The following is a 19273-nucleotide window of genomic DNA, read 5'->3' as shown; positions in this document are numbered from 1 at the left end:
TCTGCTTTCACCATTAGCTTAAATGTTAAAACCTCCTATAAACACAAGGACCAGGCATTCCCCTGGGGCTGTGTTTTGGCACATGGGTGCTCATCGACCGTATGTGTATTAGTCCTGCAGACCACACGTGTGTGTATGTGAGGTAGTCTTGTTGAATGGTAATCCCCCAGTAATATAAGCTTACTCGACCTTGGCAAGAGATCTGTAGGTGCGCATTTCAAGTAGATCAGCAGCTGTCTTAGTAAAGCCGAGTGCCAAAGAGAGCACACGTCCATCCAAATGTTATAGAGGGGATGTGTACTGTAAGAGGGAGAGTGTGTTTCTTACTGTTGACGTATGGGGCGGTGAAGATGTATATGTCGTTGTCCAGACTCCTTTTGTAAAAACTTGAGTCATAGGTCTCAGAGTTTTCACCCCATTCTTCCCCAGCACTGAGAAAGAGAGAAAAGTGAGAGAGAAATGATTTAAGATTTAAACAAAATGATGAACAAAGCAATATAAATAATGTACCGATCAAACTCAAGAATGGATAAGACAAAAATCCTACATAAATACATGGAAAGGGAATCAAATGCATTGTATTAAGTTAGATCTCTAAGATTATTAATCATTTTATATTTTGTATTAATAATACAGCATATCAAGCAATTAATTTTACTGGACATAAAATAAAATAAAATAAAATAAGGAATTACACAAGGAATTAATAAATTATTTTTTAATTAATCAATAACAAATAAATAAATTAATAAATCTCCAAGATAAGTATCAATAATACAGCATATCAAGGAATTCATTTTACTGGAAAGAAATATTGAAAAGAATAAAAAAATAAAATAAAATAAATAAATAATAATAATAATAATAATAATAATAACAATAATAACAATGAATTAATAAGTTATTTTTTTTAATTAATAAATAGTAAATAAAATAATTAATAAATCTCCAAGATAAATATCAATAATACAGCATATCAAGGAATTCATTTTACTGAAAAGAAATATTACATGAAGATAAAATAAAATCAAATAATAACAAGGAATGAATAAATAATTTTTTAATTAATAAATAATAAATAACTTAATTAATCTCCAAGATAAGTATCAATAATACTGCATATCAAGGAATTCAGTTTACTGGAAAAAAAATATTAAAAAATTAAAATAAAATAAAATAAAGGAATTAATACATTATTTTAGAGTGTGAACATAAATCTCCAAGATAGGTATCAATAATACAGCATATTAAGGAATTAATTTTACATAAAGTAAAATAAAATAAAATAAAAAAACAATGAATTAATAAGTTATTTTTTAATTAATAAATAATAAATAAAATATTTAATAAATCTTCAAGATAAATATCAATAATACAGCATATCAAGGAATTCATTTTACAGGAAAAAAATATTGAAAAAATAAAATAAAATAAAATAAAATAAAATAAAAAAAAATAAAATAAAGGAATTAATAAATTATTTAAGAGCGTGAACATAAATCTCCAAGATAGGTATCAATAATACAGCATATTAAAGGAATTAATTTTACATAAAATAAAAAACAATAAAGTAAAGTAAAATAAAATAAAATAAAATAAAATTCACCCTAAAGTCAAACTGCATTTAAGGATCTAAAGTTCAAGCTATATGTTTTGTGTCACCTAAGAAACAGCAAAATAAATAATTGTGGGGGGAAAAAAATATTTCTAAAGTTAGTTGGCAATAAGACACAAATATCCACACAAAAGATGATGATTAGCAGTATGAACATGCTGCTCTATGCCAGAAAATGCAAGCAGCTAGTTTGTAATTTGATGCTGTGAAGCTCCAACAAGGACAAAGAAAACAGATATTTTGTTTTTGTAACCGAGGTGAGTAAATATGAACTGTGAATAAGTCCACCACTGTAGCTTCTTAAACACCGTCCTGCTGTTTTACACCACCAGAGTAAGTTTATGAACTCAAGCACTCACTGTTATAGATTTAAGCTAATAAAGAAAGGAGAAAGCGAGCGAGAGCTGCACATGGCTCCCATAAGAAATCTCCAAAGAGTCACTCTGTACCAGAAACATCCTCTGAAACGTCCTTTCTTTCGCTCTGAACCGCAGACCCCTGCGGGGCTTGCCGACAGAGGAAAGATCGTAAAGAATTTAGCATCTCTCACACACACGTGCGCACATGGGGATGGAGAAGTGCACATATTTCACACAACTGTGAATGGAACTCACCTTTTAGGATACACACGTGTAATGCCTCCATCTGTAGCCACAAACCGGGCCAAAACTCCATCTCTAATGAAATGCAAAAACGTAAGTTTAGCATCTAGTTACAAGCAGAAACCAAGCAACTTTACACCTGTGAGCATTTTGTGTAGGTATTCTAGCCTTTTACTTTAAATTCAATTACGTTCAAAGTAACTAATAACACATTTAGCCTCCTAATTAAAAAAATAACACATAATGGAATATTCAGGTCATTCTTCAATGTAACGATGTAATTGAAACACCATTTGTTTAATTGAAAACACAATTCTGAAATGTGTCATAAGCATTGTGTATTGTTAAGTACTGTGTTTTTGGACTCCCACATTGTCGGGATCTTTAATCCTGTTTATAATTGCTAGACTCTCGAGTTTGCTTTTGACAATAAGACAGCAGTCTTATTCATGTCAGGACTTTAAATAGAGCTTTGTGTTCAGCAGTTATACGAAGGCGTCTTTCTGGCCTGCAGAGATCTTTGTACTTGAAAACTCGAGACATTTCACACAGACGTAGGCTAGATGAGTGTTTTATGTCGTTCCATGTGTGTGTTTTGTCTTAAACTTACACACTCTGCTCCTTCCAGACTTTGACGAGGTCTGCCGTGAGACCGGCGTCCAGCAGCAACCGGTTTACAAGAGTGACATTACCTGAACAATACAGACAGAGAGAAAGGAAAGTCTTTATAGTCGATAGTTTTGGATTATGTCATGGAAAACAGGATTTTCCCATGCTCAAACCCCACTCCCTGTCGACTCAGAATGTGGAAACTAACTGCAAAAGTTCACTGGTTGTGACGTTTATATAAACAAAATTGTGGAAATGAAACAAATATTTATTGTACACAAAATTAATTCAAAATTTACTAAAAAATTGAAAACAGAAATTGTTTGTCAGTAGGGTTGCAAAAATGTGGAAAATTTCCAGTACATTTGGGAAACATTCCAGAAATTTTGGAAACTTTTCAGGATTTTTTGGAATCGTCCAGGGATTCTTGAAAAGTTTCCGAAAATTTACCGGAAATTTTCCACCCCCTTGCAACCCTATATTGGTCTATTGCTAATCATAACAATGAACTTAGTACTACCATATAACTACCTACATTTTCACATTTAACTCCACACAACAACAGTAATATGTAAAATAAAACAGCTGTAAAACTGCATATTTTTCTTAGCCTTTGGCAGCTTTATTTATATAAAGCATATATATCTAAAATTAAATCAAATGTAAATTCATGTTCCAGTCACATTTTCTTGGTTAAAAAAATGTTACATAAAAATTACATTTATTCCAAAATATTAACTCAGGGCAGCAGCCATTTAAAACATAGCTTCAAGCAGCGATTACCGGGGTTCAAGCACTTTAAGGCATTTAAGTACATATGAAAAAAGACTTTGTTTAGCAAGCTTGTAACCACCTAAATCAATGATGCATTTTTGGCAAATCCATGTAATTTACCATAGAAATATTGTGTTATTTAACGGTTATGACATCGCCAGCTGTGGTCCGATCTCCTTAAAACTTTGCGTGCTTGTTTAGCATGCTTGTCGCACATGCTCACCAAGCCTAATGAAGTTTTCCTTTAGGCTTTATAGGAGTTTGGGTAAGAGCCCTTTTTTTAAACGACCCCATTTCACATTTTTTTTTTAATTATTTATCTAGAGAGTCCAGAGAATTGTACTGCAGTGTTTTTTTTTTTTTCCAGAACCTAGGACTAGTTTGCAAAAGTAGGTTTTTACATCTTCTCAATCATTTAACAAACAATTTATTGACAGCAGTGCTTCTAGAGGTAAAGTTGTCCGGAATGAGGAGTTCTATCATATGATACGAATATAATGTGTATGTGCGAAAAAACGTGCAATGTACAACCATTTACGCCTTTGAAAAATGCGATATCACCCCACAATGGGTGACTTCGTTCATATTTTTCACAGACCTTTGGGGCCATGAGTCAAACAGGACTACCGAGTTTCATTCCGATCGGCCTCTGTTAACCTTGTCTAAGGGTGCTCAAAATTCATCGGCCAATGGCGGCCATGTCCTTATACACACTTGTGGCACTTTAGACCTTAAGCGTGCACAGCAATTTTCATGTTGATAGGACAAATGATTGCATAGTTATAGACCTCAGAATGAGCTCTTACATAAGTGTTCTGAATTTGGCAATGATATCTCATTCCGTTTAGGAGTTATAGGCATTTTACTAAAAGTGGCCATGCCCCTGTTGAACGTTTTGGCGCCCCTTTGTGACGGTCAGTCGAAAGTTCAACTCTGCTCTCCAGAGTATTTGCTCTCCAGAGAATCTTCCTGCACCGGTTTGGTTCCGATCAGGCGAAAACCTAGGACTAGTTCGCAAAAGTCATTTTAAAAAAAAAATCCAAAATACCCAAAAATTTCGCCAGGCTCACAATCGAATTTGAGGCATGCGTTTTGTCCAACATGAGCCAAGGATTCCAAAGACACTTGAGCCTGCGACTGAAGGTTAAGGAATTATAAGCAATGTCATTCTTTTGATCACTGTAGCGCCCACGTCAGGCTGTTTGGGGCGAGCCTTGGAGACGTTGTCACCGGTGTGAGTACTACCATCCCTCCAAGTTTCAAGTCTCTGTGACTGATGGTTTGGTCTGCACGATCAGTTTTATGTGGAGATTGCTGCTCCTTAGCCATTCTAACAATTCTAGTAAGGTTTCAGCATTACACGCTTGAATGCATAATATGTTTAATTTGTGAACTTATGTTCAGCTATTTTATAATAATTAACTGTTAACTATTTTTACATTTTTCAGATCATCAGTCATCAAAGCTTGGTAAATAGTCACAGGCACAAAGATTTACTTTAAATTTCAACAAGCTGATTACTCACTAAAAACTTCCAGAGATCATGTTTTCATGCCATTTATTATTTATTTTGACATAACAAAGTGATTTACTTACTTTTTTTAATTAGCCTTCCCATTAATGCCATTCTATTGTTAATTCAGCGTGATTCGCGATTGCGGAATGTGCTCGAACACAAGAGACGGGATCCATCACATGAACCAATTACAGCTGAACATAACCAGTCATATCTAAATCATATCACGATAGAGGCATTGCCTCCTCTCATGTGACTTTCCCCAAATGATCTCAATTACACCCCACCAAACTCATTGAGTTAAAACTCAATGGGCTCAGGGGAGGTGAGAGAGATACAGACTCCTGCTGTAACTTTACCAGCTGGTGTTGCTGTTGGACAATGTTTCTTTAGAAAAATGAGTGATTTTACTACAATTTTTTTTCTCTGCCTCCCTTGCCTCCTCAGAGGAAACACCCCTGGTAACGCCTCAATATACATAAGGTATGGTCTTTTAAATGTAAAAGTGCCAATATCTATCTGATTAATCATACTGTAAAGCTAGCAAAGTTCTTTGGGTGTGTTCGTGTGTGAGTACTCTAGCGCTATCATTTCTTTACCGAAAAGAGTGAGTCATGATGGGTAAGAACATTAAGATGAGAGGGCTGGAGTCATTACAGAGCAGACTAATCAATTACAGTTTGATTAAACAGAGGGCTGGCAGGGATCACCTTCACAGACGGCAGGGCCGCCACACACGCTGACATCATTTGAGCGGGAATCAACCTGACTCAGCCACTAAAGGAAAGTAATCTGAGCCCTCTCAACTCTGATTTCACTACATCATGTATTCAAAAATAACCACAGTGGTTTTGTTTGCAAAGGGTGGTGTTATGCAGGGGCTGAAAAAACATTTGAAACTTTGATGTCTTTGCATTAGATAAAACGTCACGTTGGTCTGAACGCTCTCAGAGGTATAAATGTGTTTAGGTTTGCACTCACACATAGGATCATTTGGTGTTTTCCTGTCAATGTAGTCACTGAAGTCTTGCAGGAACTGGGTGTTGTTGGATGAGACTTTGAGGTCCTTGCAGTATTCCCTGGAAAGAAAAAAAAAGTTACTAGTGTTGAATCACAGAAAAACACACAATCAGTTTGATGACCACAGTGAGGCCTTCGTACTGTGACATTTTGACCAAACATTTTTGCTGCTGCCGTGTCTGTGGGATCCATTGTTAAGGGAAGTGAAGTGTGGGTTTGAAGGTGTGAATTTATAGGCCTTCAAAGACCAATGGAGTCTAGATACAGTCCATATAAACCTGTCACGACTAAACCCTGTGGGAGGTCTGCCATTTCTGCTCTGTGTGTGTGTATATGTATATTTATGTGTGTGTGTGTGTGTTACCTAGGTGCAATAAAGGTGTACCCATATTCCTCAAATTTCTCCTGCTGCATGGTTTCAAAGGCTACAGAGAGAGAGAGATTTAAAAACATGTTTAGACAGCATATTGAAAATATTTTATATTATATATATCGACATTTTGCAATTCTGAGATTAGATGGGTAACTGTTTGATAAAAGTGAAATTTGGGTAAATATAGCATAACCAAAGGTTCATTTCATTGGATGTGGACATCTCAACTGCTTTAATTGAATTGTACTAGTCTTTCCCTGCTGTAAAAATCAGCCTAAACCTAAGATGGTCTTGCCAGCATTCAACCCTCTAAAACCAGTCAATAACCAGCATTGGAGACCATCAAACCATCTTAGGTTATAATTTTTTTTTTTTTTTTTTACAGCGAATTCACATGCCACCATGCCAATCTTTATTTATCAGTACCAGCACTGGCCATTGAAAAAAACACATTGGTCAATTTCAACATATTTTAGAGAAGAAACTGGCATCTTAAATAAATTGTACTGGTCTTTTCTGCTGTAAAAACATGGATAAAACCAGCCTAAACTGGTTTATAATGGTTTTAAAACCCTACCAACTGGTCTTCAAAAAACAAGAAAAACAAAAACATACTTGTCAATTTGACCAAACACATTTTAAAGATGAAGCTGGCATGGTAAATAAATTATACTTATTTTCTGCTGTAAAAACATGCATAAACCAGCCCAAACTGGTTTTAAAATGTTTTGAGACTTTGTCAGCTGGTCTTCAGCTGCCATCCACATCTTAAAAAAGACCAGAAACCCTCTAAAACCAGTAAGCAGATCAGCATGGGAGACCACCGAGCTATTTTAGGCTGGTTTAAGGTGATTTTTTTTTTTCAGGAAAGAGATATACAAGTATCGTAACCACCATGCCAATCTCATTTTTGGCCAGTATGTTGAAAATATTTAACACTATATATGTCGATATTTAGCATTTCTAAGATTAGACTGGTAACTGTGATTGGTAAAAGTGAAATTTGGGTAAATATGGCATAACCCATAAAAAAAAACCCATATTGGTCAACTTGCCCGAACACATTTTAGAGAAGAAACTGGCATTTTAAATAAATTGTACTAGTCTTTTTCTGCTGTTAAAACATGGATAAAACCATCTTAAATAGGTTTAAAATAGTTTTGAAACATCGCCAACTGGTCTTCAGCTGGTCAAGCTGCCATCCACAGCTTAATAAAAGACCAGGAACCCTCTAAAACCAGTAAACAGACTAGCATGGGAGACCATCAATCCATCTTAGGATGGTTTAAGGTGAGTTTTTCAAGCGAGAGATATAAACGTATTGTAACCACCACGCCAATCTCATGTTTAGACAGCGTATAGATAATATTTAACACTATATATGTTGATAAATAGAAATTCTGAGATTAGACTGGTAACTATGATTGGTAAAAGTAAAATTTGGGTGAATATGGCATAGCTCATAAAAAACCCATCTGGTCAATTTTTTTCTGCTGTAAAACATGGATTAAACCAGCCTAAACTGGTTTATAATGGTTTTGCAGCTTTGCCAGTTGATATTAAGCAGGTCTATCTACCATCAAACCATTGTAGGCTGGTTTAAGGTGATTTTTTTTCAACAGAGATATATATATATATCAGCATTGTAACCACCATGCCAATCTCTAGATATTAGCATGAGCCATTGAAAAACCCATATCGGTCAATTGGACAACATATTTTACAGGAGAAACTTGCATGTTAAACAAACAAAAAAGCAATTAACAGCATGCAGAATGAACGTAGTGTTATAACCAATATAAAAAGAATATATGTGATATAAAACACACTATTATTTTAATAAAACACACGGACACAGATGCAACATGACTGCTCTGGAAAAAAGGATAAAAACAGATGCATGCAAATGACACTGAAAATAAATGATGCAACAACTGATGAATGAAATCAAACATGAAGGTCAGAGACGAGAAGGGTGCAATACTTGCCCTTGTTCCCTGTGATGAAAATCCAACCAATCAGAAGACAAAGAGAAAGACAAAGTTACCACAGTCCATGACGGTCCCAAAAGACATCCAACATTGTAAAGCGGATACTCCGAAAACAGCATTTCATATAAAACATGCTCATGGAGACGATGGCGGTTTCAGATTAAGCAAAAGCCTGGACAGACAACAAAGACGTGAGTTTGAGATTACAGACGTGAAGAAATGGATGCAGACAGTCCTTTCCATTCAACACAGAGAGTTACGAGAGGAGTGAGCGGAGCGTTTGGCAGGCATGGTAAAATAATTCTGACGCTTGATGAAAACATAAAATGACATGATGGTTGAACAAATTGGCATGTGGTATTCACGATCAGCAAAAAAAAGGTCAGACAGTGTTTGGTGAAGTCACATCAAACTCTCTTTGTACATCAAAGGTGCACACGCAATCAGTCATTGATGTGAGCCAGTAGATCAAAACAGAACCAGACCATCTCAGCACAGAGGATATGTTGCTTTGCGCTGGAAATCTCCGGACTGCACTTTCACCAAGCCAAACAAAGGATTAAGCCTAATTTTTTACATAAGAACAATGAAAATTGACTGTTATTGTAATAAAATCACTATAAACAAAGCAGCTAGACAAAACAGTTGGTCTTAATATATTCTTAAGAACTGATGGCTTGCTGCGCGTACACAACATTTTGTTCTTGGCTGATGCTTGAGCCAATTACTTCAGAAAGTTGCAAATCTAATATAAAGATGAATCACTAGAGAGCCAAAAGAAACACTTTAGTGCTAGATCCACTTTACATACTTTCACTAAAGCCACAAATTACTAAATTTACTATGTTAAGGTGTGTATATATTGGCTAATTTAAAACAGCTATGAACTTGGCTCGTCTTATAGGATTTTAGAGTCAGAACAATTCATTTTTTTAAATGAGGGTTCATCAAATCTGGCCCCGAAGGTCCACTGTCCTGCAGAGTTTAAAATCGACCGTAATCAAACACACCAGAGCAAGCAAATGAAGAACTTTAGGATTACAAGACAGTTATTGCAGGCAGGTGATGTTGATCAGGGTTGAAGCTAAACTCAGGGGGACAACGGACCAGATTTGAAGAACCATGTTTTAGATTTTTAAGTGATGCCCTTGAAGGCTATGCTTAGGCATTTTAAGCTTAGTTTCTTTTTTAACATTTATGACTCTGGACCACAAAACCAGTCATAAGGAGCGCGGGTATATTTGCAGCAATAGCCAGAAATACATTGTATGGGTCAAAATTATCGATTTTTCTTTTATGCCAAGAATCATTAGGATATTAAGTAAAGATCATGTTCCATGAAGATATTTTGTAAATTTCCTAGCATAAATATATCAAAACTTAATTTCTGATTAGTAATGGAAAACTTTAAAGGCGATTTTCTCAGTATTTAGATTTTTTTTTGCACCCTCAGATTCCAGATTTCTACATGACTTGCTTTTTTCAGACGAATATAATCTGAATTATATTAAAACAAAATATCCTGTTTTTTACAAGCTTTATAATGGCAGTGAATGGGTGTGGAGATTTTGAAGTCCAATAAATTGCATCCATCCATCATTAAAAGTACTCCACACAGCTCTGGGAGGTTAATAACGACCTTCTGAAGCAAATTGATGCATTTTTGTAAGAAAAATATCCATGTTTAAAACTTTATAAACTGTAATTTCTAGCTTCTGCTAACTGTCGTACGTGCGTTCATGAGAGAGTGAGTGAATGACGTAGGATGTAGGATGAAGGCAAACACTGTGACAAACACGGAAGCGCATTGGAGAGCAAAATCAGGACTTGTAAAGAAAAATGTCAGAAGAGTTATAAACATGCTGTAAACAAAACTTGGCTCTAGTGAGACTAGCATATTTTCACCAGAGCTTACGCTACACCTACGTCATCTCTTGTGAATGCATGTATGACAGTTAGCGAAAACTAGAGATTATGGTTTATAAACAGATATTTTCTCATACTAACGCATTGATTTGCGTTAGAAGGCCTTTATTAAGACCCTCGAGCCACATGGAGTGCTTTTTATGATGGATGGATGCACTTTATTGGACTTTATTGGAATCTCAACAGCCATTCACTAGCATTATAAGGCTTGATAAAGCCAGGACATTTTTAAATATAACTCTGCATTCGTCTAATGGCTTAAGGGTGAGTAAATCATTAGGCCATTTTCGTTTTTGGGTGAACTATCCCTTTAAGTTCTAATTATGAAAATACAAAAACTAAAATGAAAATAAATGAAAGCTAAATAGAAATATTCAGTGACAAAAGCAAATAAAATTACACAACTTAAATTAAAATGAAAATTGAAAATATATTTAAAAATTCTAAATATGTGACCCTGGACCACAAAACCAATCATAACGGTCAATTTATTGAAATTAAGATTTATACATTATCTGAAAGCTGATAAATAAGCTTTCCATTGATGTATGGTTTGTTAGGACAGGACAATATTTGGCCGAGATACAACTATTTGCAAAAATTACGTTTTGACATATTTATGGTAGAAAATTTACAAAATATCTTTATGGAATATGATCTTTACTTAATATCCTGATGATTTTTGGCACAAACGTAAAATCGATTATTCTGACCCATACAATGTATATTTGGCTATTGCTACAAATATACCTGTGCTACTTATGACTGGTTTTGTGGTCCAGGATATAAATATAAATTTATACTAAAATAATAACACTAAAATAACACAGTAGAACTGACAAGAAGCATGGAGAGATTGCAGATACAATCAAGCGTAAAAGAGACCTTGTCTCAGTCTATACATAGTTCCTCATTATGCTCTCGTTATTGCCATTAGCAGAGCTTCTGATCAGAAAAACCATGACACAGCCATCACCAGCTGATAAAAGACAGGGAGGCCGACGTGATACGGTCTGTGTGTCTGCGCATGTCAAAACAGGGTGGTATTAGACCTTTGCTTTCATGCAGATGGGTGTCTGAAGCTTCTGTCGAATATGTCAATGAGTTAATGGCTACACATCTGCTCTGAATTTACCGTCAATATAATTAGCACCATGTTGGTTTCTTTTCTTCTCAAACTAACACTCTGAGCATCTCTGATCTCCAACAAAAACTTTCCACCACAACAAATGATTTTCTCACTTAGTATTTTTTGTCTTAAGTCTTGTTTTCTGAAAAATGCAGTGAGGTTTTGAGAAAGAAATTGTTGAATAGTCTTTGTGCACAAAGAGTATTCTTGTAACTTCATAACATTACAGTTGAACCACTGCTGTCACATTGACTATTTTAATGATGTCCTTAGTTGCACTGCTGTCTATGCAGGGTCAGAAAGCTCTCGGATTTCATCAAAAATATCTTAATTTGTGTTCCGAAGGTTTCACGGGTTTGGAGGGTGAGTAATTAATGACAGAATTGTCATTTTTGGGTGAGCTATCCCTTTAAGAAAATAATTTTTTTGCAGTGAGTACTTTGTGACAAACGCATGTGAGGCTAATCATGCAACTTGTAAGATGCAGTCAATTCCAGGGTCTGCCAGGTCCAAGCACCCGAGTCCATCATCACAGTTTTCGGTTACGACCGGCCGTAAGGACACGTCCCTCGAGAGAACTCCAAGTTCACCTGTTCTTCTCATTATTTGCTCTACATGGCTCCCAAAAGCCACACTTCTCTAGTTCTGCCTTTCTGAAGTTTACATTCGGCTTTCGGCTTTGTTCATACAAGCCCTGTGGAGCTCCTAAGGTATCCAGGAGCACTCTGAAGACCACCGCAAAACCTGACCCCTGCGCCGCTGCCTTTTTCCCCTTTCTCAATAACCATATGGACCTGCCTCTTTACGAGCCCGTAAACCTATGCCAGGATCCTTTACGACAAGAAATGGAGAGAGAGGGAATAAGATGAGGAAGAGAGAGAAACAGACACCACATCTCACACGTATCTGCGGTAGCACACGCCAGGACACAGAAATATCAGTTTTAGCACATTAACACACAGCCAAACAGGCTCGCACTTAATAAATTAGACGTACAATTATAACTGGCATACAAAATGCTTGTGCGGCCAGAGTTTCCTCAAGTAGCTGATTGTTACTGCTTACAAGCCACAATATGACCTTTTGTGGCCCCTTCCAGTTTTCAAAACCTGCTTTACTCATTGTTTCACATGCTAAAATTTCCTTTGTTGGCTTTCCGACTTGTAATGTCTCAAGTTAAAACTATGTGATCTTACAAAGCAGTGTTATGCTAAAATAATTATGCTGATGAACAGTGAGAAGAGGGAAAACGCTTCTGGCTCAGAGCTCTGCATTCTAGTGTGATCCTTCTGCATGGCCCCTGTGCAATGTTGCAGGAATAAAACTCATAATTCATCTCACAATCCTTAATGCTACTAGCCTGAACGATACAACAAATAGCATGGCTTGTTGTGGAGAGGTATGCTATTATTTTTCAAAGCAATTATGCTTATGGTTCTAATAAACATACTTTGAAAGAGTGACCTTGTAATAGAAACTTATTGGTGGCATCCAAACAACTACTTGTTAAGACATTTGCAACATGTAAGAACCACTTTGATTTTGTCAACTAAACAAAAATGCAAAATGCGTCCTTTGATAACTGAAATAATTAAGTTAAAACTAAAATTGAAATAAAAGTTAATTAAACAGAAGTATAAAATACTAATAAAAAGTATGAAAGTACATAAAAATACTAAAGAAATTAAAAAAAATCTGAAAATATTAGCACTGTATACATTGTGTACATGTATGTGTATGTTAAATATATACATGTATGTGTATGTTTATATATGCATATAAATATACACAGTACACACACATATTATGTAAACATAAACTTTGGATGCGATTAATCGACTTGATAGCACTAGACAATATAAGCCGATTAAAAATATTACTATTAATAGTAAAAAATAACACTGTTCAGAGCACCTTAGCAAACAACAACAAAAAAAAAATTAAATAGAGCTGAATAAAAAATGTAAATCCTTAAAAAAAAATGGGAAATGCCTTCTTTGCTAACTGAAATAATTAAGTTAAAGTTGTAAAATTACTAAAACTAAAATTGAAATAAAAAATAATTATAAACAAAAGTATAAAAAAACAAATTAAAATGATGAAAGTACATAAAAATATTAAAGAAATTTGAATAATCTGAAAAAAAAAATGAGTTCTATCAAATCGAATAATCACGATTAATCACATTCAAAACAAAAGTTTCTGTTACATAATATATGTAAATATATACTTAAATATGTATGTGTTTATTTATGTACATATACATACACATAAAAATACCCATTACACACATGTGTAATTATGTACACAAACTTAAATTTCGGATGTGATTAGTCACAATTAATCAACTTGATAGCACTAGAAAAATGTAAGCTGATTAAAACTGTTAATAGGTAATTAAACTAATAGTACCAAAAAAAAAAAAAAACTACTGCTCAGAGCACCTTAGTAAACGTAGCACAAATATTTTTTTGGGTAATTGAAAGACCTGAATAAAAAAAAAATACTTTAACAAAAATGGGAAATACTTCCTTTGCTAACTGAAATAATTAAAGTTGTACAATTATGAAAATTAAAATTGAAATAAAAATAAATTAAAGTTGAACAGAGGTATAAAAAAGCTAATAAAAATTATGAAAGTACATAAAAATACTAAAGAAATTTGAATAATCTGAAAAAATGAGTGCCATCAAATCGATTAATCATGATTAATTGCATCCAAAACTAAAGTTCCTGTTACACAATATAAGTAGTTTTTAAATATATACACATGTATGTGTGTATTTATATATATACACACAGTACACATACATAATACGTAAACATAACATTCAATTTTGGATGCAATTAATCGTGATTAATCGACTTGACAGCACTAAAAATTTATTAAAGTTATTTCAAAATATTTATAGGTACTATTAATAGTAAAAATAACACTGCTCAGAACCATACAGCAACACCCAGGAAATCACAAAGAATACCCTAGCAATATGTGTTGGTTTGCATTTGCATAGGCTATAAAAATCTGTTATTTAAACATTAAAAGCCCATGTTTTCAAGGCTCAGTTTTTTTTTTTTACATGTCTGTGCATGCATGTTTAGACAAGCACCAAACACTGTTTAATAATCGACTGATGTTACACAGACCATGCATAACAAAATATAGTTCACTCCAACAAACAGACACGTTAAGCGTAGAAAATGTAACTTAAAATCATGCATAAATTATGTAAATAACTACAAGTGCAAATAAAAATGACTAAAATCTGGAGAATAGACAGTGAGGAACTGTAAAAGACATAGAGATAGTACTTGCCCCATTGTGCTGTGCCATTCAAAGATGGAAAGACAGAAAGGATAGATTAGAGGAAAAACATATATAGAATAAATGTGTGTGTGTAAGTTGGTTGGTTTAAGGAAGTGTCACCATTCTGACATTTTTAATGGAACACATTTTCTGATTCCGGAAAGAATCAGTTCTTTTGATCCAGTTCGTTTCAGACTGATCTGGTTCTCAAATTCTGAATTCGAATGCCTGTAATGACTTTGGTCTGTTCGTAAAGCTTCAAAAGACTTCTATACACTACAGAAGCCATTTAAACTACATATAATCATAGTGATGCTTTAGTTACCATAAACATTCATTATACGAAAAGCATCAACATAAAACGTCCAGAAAACTAACAGCATACAGGTTTTGGAACAAGTAAATAACAGCAATTTTCATTTGTGGCAGAACTATTCCTTTAAGGAATGTTCTGGCTTAAGTACAAGTTAAGCTCTATCGACAGCATCTGTCAATTACCGTGGAAATGGAAGTCTATGGGGCAACGAGATACGATTCAGAATCATTTTCGACTCGGTTTGCTAAACTGACAGCAAGCCACATGCCATCGACATGGAATATTCCTCCAAATGAGCTGAACGTCTGTGTATGTGTGCAGTTCTGGACCTCAGCAGCACATGTCCAGAGGGGAGGGAGCGTTCGCAGTCTCTCTTCCCAGCCGGGGCCCCTGTGTGCTGGGGAGAGCCAGATCAAACGCCTGGCTACACTGCTCAGGATGGGTGGAGACCAGCTGGACCTCAGTTTAATACAGAGAGCAGCCCTGACAATCGAGGTCACACACACACACAAACAGGCAGACCTCTCTCGCGAGCCGACGAGAAATATTTGCAAGCGCTCTCAGCTATTTCATAAAACAATAGCTTCGCATGCCGAAGGCTCTATCTGATCTTTAGTAAATGATAGTGTGTTTGCTCAACGTGGGGAGCTGGTTTGTGCGTTCTGGGCGAACAGACGGTACTCACACATGGCTTGTTTTATAGTGTCCCCCAGGTTTGCCTCGATGTAATGCAGACTGTATTCAGGCAAAACCAAGGCCAGGCTGCAGAACACCCACACACATAGGAAAAAGACAAAGTGTTTTATACATACAAATACTTGGGAGGGTTATGAAACACTTTGCATAGGTAAAGCCAACAAACCTGTAGTCTGTCCCGTTAACCGGTGCCCAGGTGTAGGTCCTGATTCCTCGATCAATGTATCTCTGATATTGGAATATAAAGTGTAAGCGAAGCGAATATGGACAATGCGGTGCAACTATAGAAGATATACACACCTCATCTTGAGATTTCACAAGCGTTTCTATTGTTTTCTCCCCAGGGTCTCTGTCAATCATCAGAGTCCGTATCTGACAAAGTGAGAGAGATCAGTGTTAACCATAATAATGATGAAAACACCATGGTTCTTTGATTTTTACAATAGTATTACAATGATGGGTAGGTAACTCTAAAAAAGTAAATCTCTCAAATAAACAATATAAAATTGCATAATTTTTTATTGAAATAACAAAAGTATTTAAGGGAGAAAGTTACATTTTAAAAATAGATATCACATTTTAAATACACGATTTTTAAATTTTAAATGTTACACCCGCTATTGTTTTATATAGAATGTTTCCTATAGTCTACACAGTATTTAATGCAATTATATCAGAAGTAGGGAAAAATAATTAAATTACAGTAATTCATTAGTAATGCATCACACCAAACACTGTCTCTAATGTACATTTTCATCTGCAAATTTCATTTTGTGCAAAAAAAAAAGCTCTGTAACTTGTGTGGTCAGGCATTATGTCAACTACTATCATAAATCACTACTATCTACACTAACTATGCATCCCTTGAGCAAAAGGGTGTTTTCAGCACATGTTTTGTAACTGAAATGTAAGCATTTGTACATACTGAAACACCATACTGCAAGCGTTTTCACTTGAAATCATAAGTGTTTAATTAATATAGCAATGAAATAATACTCTTTAGATCAAGCTATCTCGTGTTTGTATGTGTGCATTGTGCCATACCTGGACTTTAATATCATTTTCCAGCTCTGCATCTAGGAAATCCAGTGTAACCGGCTCCTGGAATTTGGGGTTCTAAAGAGGAACCGAATAATGTTAACATTTCTCTCTCTATAGTTTACTTTCAGCTTTGGGTTGAGTGTTAATGTACTCCAGGTCTCCAATACATCACAGTGAAAGTTTCTGTTGAGCTATAGAAATATACAGTGTCTAAAAAGTTCATTTATGTAGGCATAAATCTGATTAATATGTTCTTCTACACAGAGAAGGAAGAAAATAAATTAAACTCCGTCTTTTCATAGGAAACAAATTGGTGTTTTATTTACATTTAATCTCCTTTGTGTCTCCTTTTCATAAACATTCGCATTTTTTTAATAATACAGAAATGTAGAGAATGTAAGTAGAAGATTGTGTTTCTGTGAACAGAAAAGTGAATATTTCAGTATGTAACAATGTCTTAGCATTAAATAACGTAACATTCAGATTTAACCAGAATAAATCTAAACGCATTTTAAACTTAGACTATTTAAAAACATATTTACTATTGTAAGCCTATTTCATTACATTTGGCTGTCAAAGTATGATTCATGTTTTTGAGCAAGGACCATGTAGATATTAAAATCTAGATTGCTTAACAAAACTTTGGCTCGCTCTGTTTTATGAGGTAATATTTTCTGTCCGAGAAAGAATGTTTGCTCTTGGAAGCAAATGATTTCGTTCATCTGTATGTAACACATGTCACATTGCTCATGTACACATTAACAACACTGGCACCTACATCAAATCTATGATGTGAGAAATGTTATAAGGTGAAATGAGGCAATCAGACTCTTACATGCAACATGCAGAGCAGGCATGAACAGGGTCAGGGGAGAGGACAAGGGGGACAGAATCAAAAACAGAAACAATGAATGAATGACATGAGACAAAACAATCACATTACAAAAAAGAAAGAAACGGAACAGATGAAAGAAATACAGACTAAAGAAAGAAAGACAGACAAAAGACAGACAGAGATAAGAAAAAGACAAAAAGAAAGACAGGCGAAAGACACACAAAAAGAAAGAAAGAAAGAAAGAAAGAAAGAAAGAAAGAAAAAGAAAGAAAGAAAGAAAGACAAAAAGAAAAGAAAGTGAGTAAGGTGACAGTCGAAAGAAAGATGGACAGATAGACAGACAGACAGAAAGAAAGAAAGAAAGAAAGAAAGAAAGAAAGAAAGAGAAAGAAAAAAGGGCGATAAATGACAGAGACAGATGAAAGATAGACAGTCAAAGATAAAGACGGAGAAAAGAAAAAGAAAGACGGACAGAGACAAAAGACAGAAAGAAAGAAAGAAAGAGAAAAATAAAGAAAGGCGATAAATGACGGAGACAAAAGACAGACAGACAGACAAAGAAAAAAGACGCAGAAAAGACAGACAAAATACAGACAAAGAAAAAGATAGAGAAAAGAAAGAAAGATGTACAGAGGAAAGAGAGAAAGTAAAAAAGAAAGGCGATAAATGACAGAGAGACAGATGAAAGACACACAGTCAAAGAAAAAGATGGAGAAAAGAAAGAAAGAAAAAGACAGAGAGACAGACAAAGAAAAAAAGACTGAGAAAAGAAAGGCAGACAAAAGACAGACAGACAAAGAAAAAGATGGAGAAAAAGAAAGATGTACAGAGGAAAGAAAGAAAGACAGATAGACAAAAGACAGAAAGAGAAAACGAAAGAAAGAAAGATGACAGACGAAAGAGAAAGAAAATATAGACAGACGAAAGAGACAGATGATAAACGACAGAGACAGACGAAAGACAAAGAAAAAGACAGATGGACAGAAGAAAGATGGACAGACAGGTAAAGAAAGAAAGAAAGAAAGAAAGAAAGAAAGAAAGAAAAAAGAGACAGACAGGCAGACAGAAAGAAAGAAAAAGACAGATGGAAAGAAAGAAAAAGAAAGAAAGAAAGATGACAGATGAAAGAGAAAGAAAATACAGACAGACGAAAGAGACAGATGATAAACGACAGAGACAGACGAAAGACAAAGAAAAAGACAGATGGACAGAAGAAAGATGGACAGACAGATAAAGAAAGAAAGAAAGAAAGAGACAGACAGGCAGAAAGAAAAAGACATGGAAAGAAAGAAAGAAAGAAAGAAAGAAAGAAAGAAGGAAAGAAAGAAAGATGACAGACACGAGAGAAAAGAACGGAAATAAATGAGAGACAGACGAGAGAAAGAAAAAGACAGATGGACAGAAGAAAGACGGAAAGACACACAAAGAAAGAAAGAAAAAAGAAAGAGACAAAGACAGACAGACAGACAGAAAGAAAGACAGACAGAAAGAGACAGACAGACAGAAAGATAGGCGACAAATGA

At 35.0% G+C, this 19273-nt stretch overlaps 1 protein-coding gene across 1 annotated transcript in view; it reads right to left on the bottom strand.

Annotated features, from left to right (window-relative positions):
- The window catches only part of LOC127180851 (voltage-dependent calcium channel subunit alpha-2/delta-1), a 130044-nt gene that overhangs the window by 18568 nt on the left and 92203 nt on the right, over positions 1-19273 (bottom strand). The window contains exons 19-27 of the mRNA XM_051135172.1: positions 16919-16990; positions 16175-16246; positions 16041-16102; positions 15864-15940; positions 6501-6561; positions 6098-6195; positions 2828-2909; positions 2230-2292; positions 328-431 (exon numbers count right to left, since the gene is read on the bottom strand). Coding sequence (XP_050991129.1) covers positions 328-431; positions 2230-2292; positions 2828-2909; positions 6098-6195; positions 6501-6561; positions 15864-15940; positions 16041-16102; positions 16175-16246; positions 16919-16990 — 691 coding nt within the window. The remainder of the gene's footprint in view (positions 1-327; positions 432-2229; positions 2293-2827; positions 2910-6097; positions 6196-6500; positions 6562-15863; positions 15941-16040; positions 16103-16174; positions 16247-16918; positions 16991-19273) is intronic.

The sequence above is a fragment of the Labeo rohita genome, chromosome 18 (genome assembly GCF_022985175.1).
Source record: "Labeo rohita strain BAU-BD-2019 chromosome 18, IGBB_LRoh.1.0, whole genome shotgun sequence".
NCBI classification, from domain to species: Eukaryota; Metazoa; Chordata; class Actinopteri; order Cypriniformes; family Cyprinidae; genus Labeo; species Labeo rohita.
This window is presented reverse-complemented; position numbering and strand designations above follow the sequence as displayed.